This window comes from Syngnathus floridae, chromosome 12, assembly GCF_059516105.1.
Source record: "Syngnathus floridae isolate MCC-2025c chromosome 12, RoL_Sflo_1.0, whole genome shotgun sequence".
NCBI lineage: Eukaryota > Metazoa > Chordata > Actinopteri > Syngnathiformes > Syngnathidae > Syngnathus > Syngnathus floridae.
In genome coordinates, this window is record NC_142424.1 from 8,180,001 (window position 1) to 8,197,379 (window position 17,379).

A 17,379-nucleotide genomic window follows, 5' to 3' on the forward strand; every position below is an offset into this window, starting at 1 on the left:
ATTCATGGACGGGCCCTTGTAAATACTGTATACTGTACATAAATGGAATATACAAGCTTCGCAAGTTTTTTATCTTATCTCATATTTTATGCACTACACCCAAGCCAAATAAATCTGTTGTTGTGTTCATATAACTTGATGTATGAGCGATTTTTGTCCTTTTGTTTTATTTTTGGACTATTGTAATTGAATTGTCACTAAAGTCTAGTGACTAGAGCATAGGTGTCGAACTCAAGGCCCAGGGGCCAGACATGGCCCGCCACATCATTTTATGTGGCCCGCGAAGACAAATTGTACATTGACTTTATGTGTCAGGACTAAATTAAATATTGAGTTCACTTTTAAAAAAATTGAGTTATTGCTAGCAATTTTTATTTCCATTCATTTTTTCAAATAATATGTATAACATATTTTTCTATCTGATTTAAAAGCTAGTTATTCATTAGTTTGTCGTGTAGCCTATACTTTATATAGAAGATGCTGACAGTTACAATAGCCCTCCGAAGGAAACAATGATTATGATGTGGCCCTTGACAGAAATTTATTTGACACCCCTGAACTAGAGGGACTCTTGTGAACTACCATGCACTACACTGGGAAGTCATAAAGCCGGCAGGGCTGACAAGAAGCAAACAGGGACATTGTACGGCACGGAACTCCACGACAGCTGAAGGAGTACGATGGCGAAGTCGTCTGCAGGCAAAGGAAAAAGGGGGTAAATTTGAGCATTGCTAGGGCCGCTCCTGTTCTGGTTCCAGAGCGTTGATAAAGAGGATGGGAGGGGATTAGCGGGAGTGGGATTATCCTGTGCTAACCTTGGAGAATTGTTCAGCAGTTACTGATATTGAAAAAGATGAGATATTGGCCCAAAATTTAGTTTAGTCTATAGCGCAGAAAATTTATCAGGGGTGGCAAAAAATAGGAAAGAATGTACAATACGTGAAAGATTCTAAAGCAAAATGTTGAAATATCAGAACCCAACATTGGAAAATGTTTTGCAATAAGAATTGAACTCTAAATGGCGTTTTTGTCAACATAGCAACTTGAACACAGCAGGCACAAAGAAAGACCGTGTTTGAGATTCCACCTCCAGAAATGATGTGGTCTGATCTAACTACTTTTCAGTGAGCTCACCGTTGTTCTGTGGAATTCTGTTAAAAATGCGTCACTCTTCATCCTCTGCTTGTATTAATTTATCAGCAATCTGAGGTCCATAATAATGAACAAGTAACATCAGGTGAATTCCATTTTTAGTCGTCCGTCTCACTTGCACTTGTGTCCTCTTCCTTTATGCCAGGTATAAGTATTCCTCGTTTTCTGCTGAGTTTGTGTACTATGGGAGTGGGTTGACGAGGGAGCGGCGGTAGATGAGCATGGGCGGCGGAAAGCATGTGTCCTCCAGTGGGTCCAAGCTCGCTGACCTCTTTAGATAGCTTCTCTATCTGCTCAGCTTGTTTTCTCACCAGTTCCTGAAGACTCCAGATTTGGTCCTTGTCTGCTCGCCTGCTGCAGGCCTGAAGATGCTTTCCCTGAGTACACACAAGTACACGAAGGTATTTGGTTCGGGCCGATACAGACATAAAGATTCAAATTCACTGAAAGACCAGCAATATTTTTGATTAGTAATTGAAGTAGATTGGTTTCGTGTATTACTGTTATTGTCGAAATAAAGTTTGAGATTGGTTTTAGTTTTCATCCGTCTAGTATGCAGTGATTCTCGAAGAGTGAAAACCACAGTACCACACTCTCGCTCCAACTAAAGCAGTTACTACAGCACCACGACTGTTAAGATAAATAGTACTTTTTCATTTAATCATTTAAGATTTTCACTTTGAAAATTCATCTAGGTTCAATAGAAATGTTTTTAACTTTTATGTTCAGATAATGGATGGATAGATGCTTCATGATGCGGTGTTTGTGTTAAATTGTATTACAGTGGCTTACAAATAACAAAATATTTACCATTTAAGAATAAAAAAAACGTTTCATCACTTTTCATTAAGACCTAAAATAACAAAAGGCGAGGATGTGCAGAAAGTTAGACAAAACGACAAAAGGATAACGTAAGGCGTTACCACAAGACAAACAATTCAAAAGAGTCACATGTACTTACGGTGGCAAGAAGAAGAAGAAACAAAATCCATAAGCGCACAGAACACACAAAAGTCATCACTTAGTACATGAGAGAAGTGAGTTCAAAAACTACAATGCACATGGAAAAGAGCGATGCAAACATTCTGCACCAGCACATTGCTGAAACTGCCCTCAAGTAGCTGCTGATTGGAAAAAGGTGCCTGGTGTGTAGGCCAGGCAATTCCCATGCCCACCTCGCTCAGACACTCCCACCACATTTACCCAGTCCGAAATGCCCACAAATCCAAGATGGAGACGATGTGGAACCCGGTACCTTTGCCCAATTCCAGCCCATATAAGACCATGTGGGCTAACATGTACAGGTGTGCCCCTGGTGGAACTCGGGAGCGAAACCAGATGAAACCCATCCTTCCTTTGGTACCCAGGAAACACTCATTCACCACACTTGGGGCACAACTGGACATAAAGAATTGAGGGTTCGATGAAATCACAGCTCTACTTAGTGGACAAACAGTGTAAGCACACTAGCTTGTAGACAAAAAGAATATTCATCCTGATTTGGGCTGATATGGGATATTCTGAAAAGAGCTAGTATATAAGGCTAATTTAGTCGGCAGAATGATAATCGGTTGGGCCCCGTTCTGAACTGGTATAATGACAAAACCCTCCACGGCATTTGGTCAAGTGTCCGTTTTTCACAACCCTGCAACCAGCCCTTGATGTCTCAAATTTACTGTAAAACAATACTGTGTGTTTTTGTCAGTGCCAGAAGGAACCAATTTTATGATTTTCTTTTTTTTCTTTTTCCTAGAGGCCACGGGAATACAAGTGTTTCCAAGTTGTGTGAATAGGTGCTTGTTGGTATTTGTTTTGTTAAACAGCCTCTGATGTCAAGAGTGTTTCAAATATGTAGGACTATTTTCAAATTCTACCTATTTCATCCGATTTGTTAAACAGTCCCAGACAGGGGTGCACAAGTGTTTAATTCAACTAAATTTAATTCAACCCAATTCATTGAGAGATCATCTAAAATATTTGCCTTTTGTTTTTAAATTTAGCGAGAATTTGTGTTCGGGGTAAAGTGAACAGTTTAGTTGGCATGGTTTGAATCAGTCAAAAAATGTAGAAAAAAAAACCCCGAATCGTAATCAGTTTCTTTTATTTTGAAATTAAGAAAAATCAAATGACAGTGAAAACCAACATTTTTCTGACAGCAGTGATTGAGTAAGTCACTTCTGCAATCAGTAATCAAAAATGCAATAATACATGAATTGTAGATTTTGTAACATACCGTAGAAACAACAACAGTGAAAAACACAATTTTTCTGACAGCAGCGATCGAGTAAAAAACTGCCATCAGTTATCAAAAATGCTGATGGAAAATACTGAATTACCCTTCCAGTGAAATACTGTCTACAATTGCAGACATCATTGGCAGTAACATAGCTCACTGTTGATTCACAATTCATTATTTGTAATCATAAAATATAAATTTTTTTTTTTTTTTTTTTTTTAACCAGAATTAAACAAAAGGCTGTCGAGTCTGGGCACCCTTTTCTAAGGGCGATTACGACAAGACAACACAACACGACATGAATATAAAACAAAACAAAGAACAATACCAGTAACCGACTTTGGACTTTCATTCCAGCTCCAAGAGTATTCTTGCCTGTCACGTTCTTACGATTGGGCTCTTTAAAAGCACTGAGACTTCTGTACAATATGTATTGTTCTTTCAGTGAGTAACTCTTTACGAAAAGGCAGTCAAAGTTGTCAAGCGTGCAAAAAAAAGAAAAGACAAAGTAGACCAAGTAGAGTCGAGTGTTAGTGAACATAGCATGCTTGTTCACATTTCATCAGGACACGACATCTAGTTGGCTAATAACAGCGAAGCTAAATGCATCTACTGTATGAATGACAAAGGTATGCAGAGGTGTTCAGATTGCAATTTTGATACTGTTTATAGTTACTGAGCAGAGTTGGGAGGGGATTAAAAGTTGCGTTTCCTTGGGGCGCACCGTTGTAGATTTTCTCCACGGGCATCCTGCTGTTGGCAGGCGGACTCTACTGTGCCACCTGTGGCTTCGATGAGGTCATTGGAAAGTGCACTTTGGGCATCTTGCACATGAAGGTGTTCACTTGGGCGCAAGACATTAGCTTCCATTTTCCAGTCTGAAAGAAAACCATCAGTTTCAGTGGAACGCAAAGGTATTCTTCCAAATGCTCAACTGAGCACCCACCTGCCATAACTGAGCCACGCAGTGCTTGCCGAGGCCGACACGCTGGTAGGGTTCTCCTGCGGCCCAGTGGGTGAAGGTCACCTTGTGGCGGTCCGACCACACAAACATGCCGGGAAGCACCAGGTCATTCAGTCCGGTCCACATATCGCTGGTTTCTGCGGAGGACGGATGAGAACAAAGCTCTCATCTGGTTCTCAGATATTCCACCCATCCGGTCGTTCTACAGAGATTGTTAATTAATCAATCAATCGTTGGGATACGTACCAAACTCTGAGGCACTTTTAACCCACGCCTGCTCCACTTTGGAGCAAATGGACATCAGTTCGGCACCAAAACCACGGCAGACCCGTTGAGCATCATCCCAGTTCTTGACGTCTTCAAAGAATTTGTAGCAGAAACCCGCAAACTCCTCCCAGTCAGGTGCCGAGCATCTGGGCTCTGCAGGCGAGACCCCGTGTGCGTTTTAGTGGTCATGACAGTTGGGGTGACATAAAGAAATGGTTTTTGAACTCACCCCCATCAGCAAACGTATAAGACAAACCCAGTGGGTTGTCCAAACTGCAGATAGGAAAGCGGTAATTAGCTGGTGGCTCTTCATGGAACTTTTCTGTGAAAGTTGGCTACTCACTGTCTGGAGATGATCCCGTTCCCAGTGGAGCCCGTGTAGACTTGCTGTTTGGGAGCTCGCATCACAATACAATCTCCTCCGATGTCGTTCTGAATGACGCCAGCGTGAATAGCAGCCGCGCAGATGTGCGAGTCCTGCATTTACACAAAGTTGCAGTCACAGACGAGAACTCGACTGGTGGGTGAGGTAATCATGTACCTTTGAGTAGACCAATGTTCCAGAGACAAAGTGTTTGTCTTTGGCACACCCAGGTGGACAGTAGAACCTGCAGAAGACACACATGTTGTGAAATTGATGACAGGCGGTCATCGTCATGAAACATTGTGTCAAGTGTGACTCACGTCATCGAATCGGTGAAGTGGAGGCTGTTGAACTGTCTGGCACAGGTCATCGCATCTGTCGGACATAAGGCGGGATCATCGCGTGTTTTGGCCTTGTTGTTTTCGGCAAGCAAAGCAGTAGATTGTGCTGCTCACCGTCATGCGCGCATCCCAAGATGTCAAAGCGGAGGCCAAATTCTGGACGACTCTCCAGCGGCAGGATGCGGACATACTTAGCAAATGCCGGCGTCTCAAGCAGATGAGTTCCACCACCGATGAACTACAAATAGGATGTTTGCTTGTTTGTTGTGACAATTTTGGAGGGTGAGGTTGAGGTCGACTCGATTGTCCCTGCACTCACCTTCCCGCCTGGGTGTTTTGTCCATTCCATTTGTCCATTAACGCTCACCTTCATCTCAAGTTGGATGTCCCAGGAGCGAGTATTATCGCTATCACACCCCTGGGTCACGATCCCCGTCACCTTTCTCATGTAACCGAGGTTTACCTGGATCCAGCTGCCGACGGCTGGAGGGGACAAGACATTAGAACGCTCAGGAGACCACAGTGCCAAGCTGTCATTTTTCTGCGTACGATCTTTTGACGGCTTCCAGCAGGACTCTCCATTGAGGCGGGCTTTTTCTGGGGTGGCGTCTTCCATCGAGGAGGAGGCTTGGAAGAGAGAGTCTGCGAGGCTCCCGTCCGCAATGCCCAGACTGTCAAGACATACTGAGGACGGCCAAAAGTCATTTTCATTTGGAACAGATGCTTAAAGGCCAATTAAAATACAAATCTGGCCATCTATCCTCTTGTGGGACTCCTTGCATTATTTCTTGGGATTGCAGAGCAGAAGATCACGAGACGCAAAGCCCACCTTTGTGTTCACAGCTATAGACCATCTCCAGATATTTGGAGGTGGCAGGGCAGGAATCGTCCTCCAAAAGCTCGATGCGGCATTTTTGCTGGCCGTTGCACATTTTCCTGTAGCGAGGGAGGGTGCCTTCCACTCCGCAATACTCTGCAAGTTACAACACACCACTGAGTCTGAGTGGGCCTGATGAGCATTGATGCACCTGAATGAGTTCAGCAAGACAAAGTCGAACAAAACTAGCACGTTTCTGCATATAGACTCATTCCGGCGTCTGAGCGGTTTGTAAGCTTTGGTTCATTTTCATTATGTTCGACAGCATGCCAAAGTTCTTTGGAGACTTCCAGGAGGAGACCAAGCAAAACACTACTGAATGAGCCTTCAGAGGTAGGTGGATAAATGCCTTAATTGGCGGCATCAAAATGGTGGCTTCTCAGGTCTTACCGTCGTCGTATGAGTCGCTGTCCAGCAAGCAAATGTCGTCACTCCGCCGACCGTAAAAGGCGGACTGGATGCTGATGCGGCCTTGCTTCTGACCCTCACTCTCACACACGAGGTCAGCAGAATGGTTGTCGCAGACAAGGATCTCCTTAAAGCCTGAAAAAGCATTGTCAGGTCATTTTTGCCTAGGATTGTTTGAAGCCACTGTTTAAGACGACTTACCGTCATGAGGCTGGGGAGGTTTTGGCGTGTTTCCTGCGAGAAAACAGCCAAAGATGTGAATCAGCACATTGTGAGAATCGTCTGAGCGTCGTCACGTCTTACCTCTTTTCTTGCAGATGTAACCCGTCTTCTTCCGGCAATCGTCAAACTTCCAGCGGCCGTTGCTTGTGAGGAAGGAAAGACAGGGTGTAGCAGAGAGGTCACCGGGATCATCTGGAAGGAGACCACAGATGTTCGGCTTCGTTCCTCCGCAACTTTGTAGACAATCATCGGTTGGGTTTTCGACCCACCTCCGTCCATGAGGACGTAACGAAATGGGGATCCGTCAGTCCACCCGCTGGCATCTTTCACAATGTTGTTGTTGACGCCCAACCACAAAGAGGGAGAGCTCGGCAGAAAAGTGTACAGACCTTTGGAGGTAAATGGTAAAATGTGCAACAAGATACTAAAACATTCTTGTTGTGATCCACTCGTGACGGCTTCTTACGGGAGGGGAGCAAGAATACACCAACTGCTCATTGGTAGTATCGATGAACATGCACGTGATTTGAATGACTAATTGTTAAAGGTTGTCCGAGGAAACAAATGCAGGTGACGTCTGGAGCTCTGCCCATGTTGGGGGAATTTAACAGCCCTGACGGCAACCTGACGGACGGACGGACAGCCTACCTTGTATGAAGGCCTGCTCGCGTGAGTCGGTGATGCTGAGCAGGTCGCCTCCACGACGGAGGCAGTCGTCTCGCGCCTCCTTCCAGGTCTTGGTGGGCCTGTGTTGAATCAAATAGCAGAAGTCGTCGGAGGGTCGGTCCAGCCACCAGCCGCACTTTCCACTCCAGCCTGCAAGCGAGACTCAAGTCATTTGAGGGCAAACCGGTGACAAGAGACCACGTGTCGACTGCTGGGTGGGACGCCCACCTGCCGGCGGAGGAAGAACAAACTCTTGGACCTTGGCTGCAAGGAAAAGAGAGGAGTCATTAGCACTCTTAGATAGAGGGAGCACATGGAAGTGCAAAGTGAGTGCTCTTCATTTTCGGACCTTTTTTACAAATGAATGGCCGAATATTGGTGCAGGGCCAGTCCTCAACTTGTCCAGTTGGCGACAGTGCACAGCAATCACCACGTCCTGTCGGCCCGTTTGGCACCCACGCAATGTTGCCCTGCGGACGACACGCTGAACATGACTTTGCCGCATTTGGTGTAACTTGCGTGTTTGGTGGAACCTTTGCCATCCCATATGACACCTTCATTCAGGGCAAATGACAACGTTTGTAGACTGCTCTGAATGTTTCATTTACTGTAGGTGTTGCGTCGCTCCACTCAAAGTTGTGCTTGTTCTTCTTGAGTCCCACCCAAGATTGCAATCCTCCTACATCTGGCGCATGAGCTTGAAGATATCAGAGAAGCGAGGAAATTTAGCATAAGAAGAGCATTCAAATTTTGTGAAGTGCTAGATGACGATTGCTGGTATCGTCAGTTGGTCTTGGCGCTCACCGGCCAAGAATTGGCTATCAACCAGTGATTGGACGCTGGCCAGGTGACCGTTCCATTCTCCGCAGAACTTCTCGGCTGCCTCCCAAGTTCGCTTCATCCCTTCAAAGTGATAGCAAGAGTCCCTGTACAGGAAGTCGCCAGTGCCGCAGTAGGAAGCTGAAGCCACCAAAAAAACATGGATTACAAATCCACAACAAGACGTTGCAGGTGTGGAAAAAAAGCCTCGCTGCCACTCACTCTCCACTCGATTGTGGCCGAATGCGTAGTCTTTGTAGGAACACAGCCGTCCGTCCGGGCAGGCTGCAGGGGGACGACGTGATTGCAAGTTTTTCTCCTTTGAGCGTCACCATCACAACGGACGGGCAGACTTACCGTCGAGCGGCCGCTCGCACATGTACGCCAGTGAGGATCCGCACGAGCCATGTCTCCACTTTCCAGGCTGACTCTCTACGTGCACACCTTGGTTGACGTACGCGCAGGATTCATTGTTGGAGCTGTTGAAAAAGGTCGGGAAAAAGGAGACACACATGCGACAAACGTGCCAATTTGGAGGCTTTTCCTCCTTTCTCATCAATACTCTCAAAATTCGCAGATGGGATCCATAATCTCGCTGTGTGTTCCGCCTGACAACAAAAGGACGCAAAGAGGTGACCTTCTTACCTTCTATCTTGACGCGAGTCCCAGTTGGCGTAGGTCGGCGTCACGCCGGTGTCGGACAAAGACAGTCTTTTTTCTCCTGCTTCAAAAAACTGACACCAGGCCACGTCGCAGTTCTGCCGAAACCAATCGCAGGTGACGGTTAGGTACCAGTGGAAAGTCAACGCATTCTACCGCTTTCGTCTCACCAGATTGGAACGTCCGATCCAGAACGGTTTGTCGCCCATTTGCTCCTTCACAAAGCTTTCCTCGTATGACGAGGTGATGGAGACCAGGTCGCCGCCCTCCCAGACGCAGTCGTAACGAGCCCCCAGCCAACCGTTGGTGGTCTCCATCTTCTTGTAGCAGTTGGAGCCAAAGCGTCGCCACCCTTTGGTCCTTTCACATGTCTGAACGACTGAGGAGACATTTGGGGATTACGCACTCAGTTTCAGGCAAATGCGTCATCTGCATCGAAACTCACATGAGACAAAAAATGTGTCCGCTGACACACATTGGGGAGAATTGGCCGAGCATCTCGTCTTACCTCTTCTCTTGCAGACGTAGCCGCGCTTCTTCTCGCAATCGACAACCTCTATGCCGCCCTTGCCACTGAGTAAGGAGTTGCATCGTCGGCCGGGGGGGTCACCAGGGTTACCTGGAGGGAGACCACAGATGCTCAGCGCTCCTTTGTTCCTCCATACATCGGCCAGGTTTTAGCCACCTGCGCCCAAAAGGACGGAACTCGGTGAGGATTCGTCAGACTGCTTGCTGCCGACTTCAACAACGATGTCGCTGGCGTCCAACCACAAAGAGGAACCGCTTGGCAGAAGCCCTTTGGGTCAAAGGTAAATACAGAAGGTTGACTGACGCATCTTACAGAGGCAAGTGCAAAATGCTTAACTAAAACAAAGTGTGGGTGAAGTCTGGGTTGGGTCCTAGTTGGTGGGGGTCACAAGGTTATTTTTGGTCTTTTCTTTGGAATGACAGAAACTCGGCAAAAAGCGCAGCAGACTGTAGACGGCCTACCTCGTATGAAGGTATGTTCGTTCGAGTCGGTGATGGCGAGCAGGTTGCCTCTGAGGCGGGTGCACTTGTCTCGCGCCTCCTTCCAGGTCTTGTTGGCCATGTCGTGGATCAAGTAGCAGAAGTCGTTGGCGGGGTTCTCCCGCCACCAGCCGCACTTTGCACTCTTGCCTGCAAGCGAGACTCGAGTCACTTGAGGCCAAACAAGATTCTGCAAGTGGGCTGCAGGCTGGGACGCCCACCTGATGCTGATGCCGACGCCGGAAGAAGTGGAAGAGAAGCTCTGGCCTTGCCTGCAAGGATGTGAGAGGGGTCAAATATGAGAGAGCAATGAGAAGACAAAGGGCAAATGGGAGGTTGTGACTTTCTGACCTTTTCGACAGATGGATGGACGAAGGCCAGTACAACCCTCAAGCTGAATTTCTCCATTCTCATTCAATTTTGCGCAGTTATCTGAATTTTGAGTAAGGTTCTTTGTGACGTTGTCCTGCAGAGGATACAGCGTGTTTGGCGTTGCAATTGCTCAGATGGCTTCCCGCAAAATTTCCTTCAAAGGCACCTCACTGGTTCAAATCTGTTTTTCTTCTCACCATTCTCATCATTTCCGGAACCAATAGAAATTGTTGCGATATTCCAACCTGAGTTTCAGATTGAAGCTTTCCAAACCCTAAACTGTTAATTTTTATTCTGAAAAACGTTTTCCTGTGAAATGCATGGTGAAATCTTATTGGTTTTTTTTCTCTTATATATCACAATTCTAAGCCATCAAACTAAAGGACTTCTTGTAACAAATTCAAATCTATTTAACAGGAAGACCATTCTTGTCAGATTTCTCCTCTCTATTGAATCAACTGTGCTCTACTAAAATGACAGTTTTTAATGTTTTGCTTTCCAACATGACAGCTTCATGAGTGACAATTTTTTAGACCTGCGTTGCAAATGTGTCACTTACTGTAGATGATCCGTCGAGCCACTCAAATTTGGCTGAGCTTTTCTTGAGTCCCAGCCAAGGTTGAAATCCTTCTCGCACGTGAGCTTAAGGAAAGCAGAACGAGCACTTGTGACGATGTCGTGAAACATGGCGGGACGATTAGTCAGTTTGTCTTGACGCTCACCAGCCAAAAATCGTCTGTCGACCGGTGAGTGGACGCTGGCCAAGAGACCTCTCTTTTCCTTGCAGAAATCTTCAGCCGCTTGCCAAGTTTTAGGCGTCGCCTCAAAGTGATAACAAGAGTCCTTGTACAGGAACTCGTTAGAGTCACAGTAGGAAGCTGAAAGCCAAAATAAACTCATTAGAAAACCACAACGAGACGGAGTAGGTGTAAAACGAAAAAGCAACTCATTAGGAAACGACAACGAGAGGCTGCGGGTGTCAGAAGAAGCGTCGCTCCACTCACTCTCCACTCGACTGTAAGTGTAACCCAAGTCTTTGTAGGAACACGGCCATCCATCTGGGCAGTCTGCAGAAAGACGACATGGTTGCACTTTTCTCCTTTCACGTCAAACGTGCAGACTTACCGTCGGGCGACCGCTCGCACATGTACGCCAATGAGGATCTGCACGAGCCACGTCTCCACTTGCTAGGCTGACTGTCTCCATGCACACCTTGGTTGACGTACGCGCAGGATTCATCGTCGGAGCTGTTGAGAAAAGTCGGAAAAAGCGAGACACATCCGTCAAACGTGCCAATTTGGAGGTTTTGCCCTTTTTTTCTGATGAAAACTCACCCCCAAAAGCAATTTTTAGAAAGCAATTTGAAAATATCACCGTGCATCCCACCTGACCCAAGAGGCAAAGAGGTGATCTTCTCACCTCTGGTCTTGACGCGGGTCCCAGTTGGCGTAGGTCGGCGTCACACTGGTGTAGGACCAAGTCACACTCTTTTCGCCCGCTTTAAAAAACTGACACCAGGTCTCGTTGCAGTTCTGCAGAGTCCAAACTCATTGTCAATGGTGTACCAATAGTGAGCCAACAGCCACTTGCTCGCGGTTCCATCTCAACTACCAGTCGCCAGCCAACAGCAGCCTGCACTTACCAGATTGGAGAGTCCGATCCAGAACGGTTTGTTGCCCATTTGCTCCATCACAAACATTTCCTCGTCTTCAGAGGTGATGGAGACAAGGTCGCCGCCCTCCCAGAGGCAGTTGTGACGAGCCCCCAGCCAACCGTTCGGGGTCTCCATCTTCTTGTAACAGTTTGAGCCGTGAGGACTCCATCCGTTGACTGTGTCACATGTTGGCTCATGATGGGTTAAAGCTGAAGAAACATAAAAATTCCCATGGTCATTTTCCAACCTTTGGTAAAAAGAACTAATTCAGCAAACAAGCAAGAATGCACGCCACCTAATTCAGCCAAATTGCGTCACCTGCATGACTGACAATCCACAATTGACACGACTTACAAAGGACTTGGGCATTTAGGGCTATTAGCCTAAAATAATAGAGTCACAAAAAAAATCAACAAGGCACATTTTTAAACGTGACATTCATTAACCAGCTTCAGGATGCTGAATGATTTCATGGACTGTTGCACATGTCAAAAAACGGAGGAAATTCAGTCAACTTCTGTCATTCTGCCCCTCGGACAGAGAAAAATGTGTTGTTGGTGGTGTTTTTTTTTTTTGCTCATGTGCAGCCCACAGGATGGCGCTACAGGTCAAGAGTCCACATTCAACTTTTTTTATTTTCATTCATCACCAAAATATACGTTTGCAATCTATGCAAAGGAAGACGTCTTTTTTAATACAGCTACAGAACAATTGGAGCTCCCTTTTTTTTTTTCCAGGTAGTTACACAAGAAAGAGCTCATGCCCAGTTGTACATTTGTAACGCATCACTATTCCATCAGCGCAATGGGCTAGCTCGTCAACATTTAAGAGGAAAAAAAAAACATTGAAAAAAAACTGGCTGAAATTATGCTCTCATTTGTTTTTGCTTTTGGCAAAATCTCAGTGGGGAAAAATGCACTACATGCAGCGTATGGGGCGCTGCAACAAAAGGACCTCCAAAGCGACAGGAAAAAAGTTACTTCGAATTGCTATTTTATGCATTTATTTAACAGCTGTCTGTTCACGTGTGATCATTAACAGAGGCGCTGCACTGATAGGCGCCCCTCTGCTCTGTGCCCCTCACCTCCGCCCACACACACGCAGAGGCGCTCCAGAGCAACGGAGCCTTCTCGAGCATGCGAGTATTTTCTAAAGAATTCAGGTGATGGTTTGCACATTTTATCTTGTACAAGTAAATGTTGTCGAATAGAACAATTCCATTTTGTAAATGAGTAGGACTGTACACTTGACCATCAACCCCCGCATCCCTGGTTGTCATAAGGCCACCCCAGCTGATGCAGGGCCCCCCTCGGCCACCCCGATGAAAAAGTGCATTCAACTCAGGACATTGGCAAACATATTCTTCTTAAACAACATCCAAAATATTGGGCCATTAAAATCACCTTTGATCACTCGTGTCAAATGAGCAGGGTTACTCCCCAAAGCACTGGTGGTTCTAGACGGTTTCACCCAGGGGGGTGTCTCCAGAAGCAGGTTGGAGGTTATACACACCCCCACCACACACACACACACCCACACCCACATTTCTGCATTCCCTGCTTGTCACATTTTTCTGCATCGCGCATAAATATATTTACATGATACATATCTTAATGCAATTTTCAACTCGGGCTGCTACACATGATTATTTAGCGAATAGAATAGTCACCCATGGTATGGTCACTATACTGCGAGCTGATCTTGCATAACCCTCATTAGCTTACAGGCTGAATTCTTTACGCTATGAAAGTAAAAATAAAGACAAGCATCGTCATGTCATTTTTGTTTTGCATCGTTTGAAGTCACCGTTCAGAGACTTACCATGAAGAGGCTGCTGAGGCTTTGCCGGGATTCCTGGTAGACAAAAGCCAAAGACACGAGTCAGCATGCTGTGAGAATCCACTGAGCGTCGCCACGTCTTACCTCTTTTCTTGCAGATGTAGCCCCTTTTCTTCCTGCAATCGGCAAACTTCCAGCGGCCGTTGCTTGTTAGTAAGGAAAGACAGGATGCTCCAAAGAGGTCACCGGGGTCATCTGTAAGGAGACGACAGATGCTCCGTTCCATTCCTCCGCAACATCGCAGGCAAACATCAATTGGGTTTTGGACACACCTCTGTCCATGAACATGTAACCGAACGGGGATCCGTCAGTCCACTCGCTGCCGTCTTTCATGATCTTGTTGTTGGCCCCCAACCACAGAGAGGGGGCGCTCGACAGAGAAGTGTACAGACCTTTGGAGGTAAATGGTAAAATGAGTTTGAAACATTCTCGTTGGCGCTCTGCTCGCCGATGGCTCGCTGACTGCTCATTGGTGGAACGCACTATCGTATATTCCAGTATATTAGCGGTTGTCCAAGGAAACCAAATGCATGCATGTGAGGTCTGGAGCTCTGCCCATGTTGGGGGAATTCAACAGCCCTGATTGCGACCGGACAGACAGACAGCCTACTTTGTATGAAGGCCTGTTCGCGTGAGTCGGCAATGCTGAGCAGGTCGCCTCCGCGGCGGAGGCAGTCGTCTCGCGCCTTCTGCCACGTCTTGGTGGGCCTGTGCTGGATCAGGTAGCAGAAGTCGTCGGAGGATCGGTCCGGCCACCAGCCGCACTTTGCACTCCAGCCTGCAAGCGAGACTCAAGTCATTTGAGGCCAAACCGGTGACAAGAGACCACGTGTCGACTGCTGGGTGGGACGCCCACCTGCCGGCGGAGGAAGAACAAACTCTTGGACCTTGGCTGCAAGGAAAAGAGAGGAGTCATTAGCACTCTTAGATAGAGGGAGCACATGGAAGTGCAAGGTGAGTGCTCTTCATTTTCGGACCTTTTTTACAAATGAATGGCCGAATATTGGTGCAGGGCCAGTCCTCAACTTGTCCAGTTGGCGACAGTGCACAGCAATCACCACGTCCTGTCGGCCCGTTTGGCACCCACGCAATGTTGCCCTGCGGACGACACGCCGAACATGACTTTGCCGCATTTGGTGTAACTTGCGTGTTTGGTGGAACCTTTGCCCTCCGACATGACACCTTCATTCAGGGCAAATGACAACGTTTGTAGACTGCTCTAAATGTTTCATTTACTGTAGGCGTTGCGTCGCTCCACTCAAAGTTGTTCTTGTTCTTCTTGAGTCCCACCCAAGCTTGCAATCCTCCTACATCTGGCGCATGAGCTTGAAGATATCAGAGAAGCGAGGAAATTTAGCACAAGAAGAGCATTCAAATTTTGTGAAGTGCTAGATGACGATTGCTGGTATCGGCAGTTGGTCTTGGCGCTCACCGGCCAAGAATTGGCTATCAACCAGTGATTGGACGCTGGCCAGGTGACCGTTCCATTCTCTGCAGAACTTCTCGGCTGCCTCCCAAGTTCGCTTCATCCCTTCAAAGTGATAGCAAGAGTCCCTGTACAGGAAGTCGCCAGTGCCGCAGTAGGAAGCTGAAGCCACCAAAAAAACATGGATTACAAATCCACAACAAGACGTTGCAGGTGTGGAAAAAAAAAGCCTCGCTGCCACTCACTCTCCACTCGATTGTAGCCGAATGCGTAGTCTTTGTAGGAACACAGTCGTCCGTCCGGGCAGGCTGCAGGGGGACGACGTGATTGCAAGTTTTTCTCCTTTGAGCGTTAACGTCACAACGGACGGGCAGACTTACCGTCGAGCGGCCGCTCGCACATGTACGCCAATGAGGATCCGCACGAGCCATGTCTCCACTTTCCAGGCTGACTCTCTACGTGCACACCTTGGTTGACGTACGCGCAGGATTCATTGTTGGAGCTGTTGAAAAAGGTCGGGAAAAAGGAGACACACATGCGACAAACGTGCCAATTTGGAGGCTTTTCCTCCTGTCTCATCAATACTCTCAAAATTCGCAGATGGGATCCATAATCTCGCTGTGTGTTCCGCCTGACAACAAAAGGACGCAAAGAGGTGACCTTCTTACCTTCTATCTTGACGCGAGTCCCAGTTGGCGTAGGTCGGCGTCACGCCGGTGTCGGACAAAGACAGTCTTTTTTCTCCTGCTTCAAAAAACTGACACCAGGCCACGTCGCAGTTCTGCCGAAACCAATCGCAGGTGACGGTTAGGTACCAGTGGAAAGTCAACGTATTCTACCGCTTTCGTCTCACCAGATTGGAACGTCCGATCCAGAACGGCTTGTCGCCCATTTGCTCCTTCACAAAGCTTTCCTCGTGTGTCGAGGTGATGGAGACCAGGTCGCCGCCCTCCCAGACGCAGTCGTAACGAGCCCCCAGCCAACCGTTGGTGGTCTCCATCTTCTTGTAGCAGTTGGAGCCAAAGCGTCGCCACCCTTTGGTCCTTTCACATGTCTGAACGACTGAGGAGACATTTGGGGATTACGCACTCAGTTTCAGGCAAATGCGTCATCTGCATCGAAACTCACATGAGACAAAAAATGTGTCCGCTGACACACATTGGGGAGAATTGGCCGAGCATCTCGTCTTACCTCTTCTCTTGCAGACGTAGCCGCGCTTCTTCTCGCAATCGACAACCTCTATGCCGCCCTTGCCACTGAGTAAGGAGTTGCATCGTCGGCCGGGGGGGTCACCAGGGTTACCTGGAGGGAGACCACAGATGCTCAGCGCTCCTTTGTTCCTTCATACATCGGCCAGGTTTTAGACCCACCTGCGCCCAAAAGGACGGAACTCGGTGAGGATTCGTCAGACTGCTTGCTGCCAACTTCAACAATGATGTCGCTGGCGTCCAACCACAAAGAGGAACCGCTTGGCAGAAGCCCTTTGGGTCAAAGGTAAATACAGAACAGAAGGTTGACGCATCTTACAGAGGCAAGTGCAAAATACTTAACTAAAACAAAGTGCGGGTGACGTCTGGGTTGGGTCCGAGTTGGTGGGGGTCACAAGCTTATTTTTGGTCTTTTCTTTGGAATGACAGAAACTCGGCAAAATGTTGACGCGAGTCGGTGGTCTCTCGATTTGACTTGCATGGATTCTTTCATCAAGCACTTCAGCCGCGCCAAAAAGCGCAGCAGACTGTGGACGGCCTACCTCGTATGAAGGTATCTTCGTTCGAGTCGGTGATGGCGAGCAGGTTGCCTCTGAGGCGGGCGCACTCGTCTCGCGCCTCCTTCCAGGTCTTGGTGTGCTTGGAGTTGATCAGGTAGCACAAGTCGTTGGCGGGGTTCTCCCGCCACCAGCCGCACTTTGCACTCTTGCCTGCAAGCGAGACTCAAGTCACTTGAGGGCAAACGAGATTCTGCATGTGGGCTGCAGGGTGGGACGCCCACCTGATGCTGATGCTGACGCCGGAAGAAGCAGAAGAGAAGCTCTGGCCTTGCCTGCAAGGAGGCGAGAGGGGTCAAATATGAGAGAGCAATGAGAAGACAAAGGGCAAATGGGAAG

The 17,379-nt window shown here is 47.5% G+C and overlaps 1 protein-coding gene, 1 long non-coding RNA gene and 1 pseudogene across 6 annotated transcripts in view; 1 reads left to right on the forward strand and 2 right to left on the reverse strand.

The window, feature by feature from the left end:
- Positions 1-134, forward strand: part of LOC148389929 (lys-63-specific deubiquitinase BRCC36 pseudogene) — a 1,638-nt pseudogene extending 1,504 nt beyond the window's left edge.
- A 216-nt stretch (positions 135-350) lies between these two features.
- Positions 351-2,319, reverse strand: LOC148389930 (uncharacterized). Its single transcript, XR_015861836.1, has 2 exons — positions 2,114-2,319; positions 351-1,529 (listed from the first exon to the last, which is right to left on the reverse strand). It is a non-coding gene; the product is annotated as an uncharacterized LOC148389930 (long non-coding RNA).
- Positions 2,320-3,236: 917 nt separating this feature from the next.
- Positions 3,237-17,379, reverse strand: part of LOC148389931 (uncharacterized) — a 33,086-nt gene continuing 18,943 nt past the window's right edge. For 4 of the 5 annotated variants that reach the window (XM_088392407.1, XM_088392406.1, XM_088392405.1 and 1 more), the window contains exons 40-90: positions 17,265-17,315; positions 17,026-17,193; positions 16,646-16,756; positions 16,467-16,577; positions 16,129-16,337; positions 15,944-16,056; positions 15,656-15,777; positions 15,521-15,583; positions 15,282-15,437; positions 15,086-15,174; positions 14,827-14,947; positions 14,706-14,741; positions 14,460-14,627; positions 14,122-14,241; positions 13,934-14,044; positions 13,832-13,864; positions 11,999-12,219; positions 11,776-11,888; positions 11,482-11,603; positions 11,361-11,423; positions 11,079-11,234; positions 10,916-10,998; positions 10,336-10,450; positions 10,206-10,256; positions 9,967-10,134; positions 9,662-9,772; positions 9,485-9,595; positions 9,147-9,355; positions 8,962-9,074; positions 8,674-8,795; positions 8,539-8,601; positions 8,302-8,457; positions 8,106-8,194; positions 7,847-7,967; positions 7,726-7,761; positions 7,480-7,647; positions 7,101-7,220; positions 6,913-7,023; positions 6,811-6,843; positions 6,592-6,744; positions 6,154-6,297; positions 5,874-6,008; positions 5,644-5,807; positions 5,439-5,562; positions 5,304-5,358; positions 5,161-5,227; positions 4,963-5,096; positions 4,849-4,892; positions 4,599-4,772; positions 4,335-4,489; positions 3,237-4,266 (exon numbers count right to left, since the gene is read on the reverse strand). In XM_088392407.1, coding sequence (XP_088248533.1) covers positions 4,159-4,266; positions 4,335-4,489; positions 4,599-4,772; positions 4,849-4,892; positions 4,963-5,096; positions 5,161-5,227; positions 5,304-5,358; positions 5,439-5,562; positions 5,644-5,807; positions 5,874-6,008; positions 6,154-6,297; positions 6,592-6,744; positions 6,811-6,843; positions 6,913-7,023; positions 7,101-7,220; positions 7,480-7,647; positions 7,726-7,761; positions 7,847-7,967; positions 8,106-8,194; positions 8,302-8,457; positions 8,539-8,601; positions 8,674-8,795; positions 8,962-9,074; positions 9,147-9,355; positions 9,485-9,595; positions 9,662-9,772; positions 9,967-10,134; positions 10,206-10,256; positions 10,336-10,450; positions 10,916-10,998; positions 11,079-11,234; positions 11,361-11,423; positions 11,482-11,603; positions 11,776-11,888; positions 11,999-12,219; positions 13,832-13,864; positions 13,934-14,044; positions 14,122-14,241; positions 14,460-14,627; positions 14,706-14,741; positions 14,827-14,947; positions 15,086-15,174; positions 15,282-15,437; positions 15,521-15,583; positions 15,656-15,777; positions 15,944-16,056; positions 16,129-16,337; positions 16,467-16,577; positions 16,646-16,756; positions 17,026-17,193; positions 17,265-17,315 — 5,894 coding nt within the window. In that variant the 3' untranslated portion in view covers positions 3,237-4,158. The remainder of the gene's footprint in view (positions 4,267-4,334; positions 4,490-4,598; positions 4,773-4,848; positions 4,893-4,962; positions 5,097-5,160; positions 5,228-5,303; positions 5,359-5,438; positions 5,563-5,643; positions 5,808-5,873; positions 6,009-6,153; positions 6,298-6,591; positions 6,745-6,810; positions 6,844-6,912; positions 7,024-7,100; positions 7,221-7,479; positions 7,648-7,725; positions 7,762-7,846; positions 7,968-8,105; positions 8,195-8,301; positions 8,458-8,538; positions 8,602-8,673; positions 8,796-8,961; positions 9,075-9,146; positions 9,356-9,484; positions 9,596-9,661; positions 9,773-9,966; positions 10,135-10,205; positions 10,257-10,335; positions 10,451-10,915; positions 10,999-11,078; positions 11,235-11,360; positions 11,424-11,481; positions 11,604-11,775; positions 11,889-11,998; positions 12,220-13,831; positions 13,865-13,933; positions 14,045-14,121; positions 14,242-14,459; positions 14,628-14,705; positions 14,742-14,826; positions 14,948-15,085; positions 15,175-15,281; positions 15,438-15,520; positions 15,584-15,655; positions 15,778-15,943; positions 16,057-16,128; positions 16,338-16,466; positions 16,578-16,645; positions 16,757-17,025; positions 17,194-17,264; positions 17,316-17,379) is intronic. The other variant, XM_088392408.1, reaches the window with a different exon arrangement.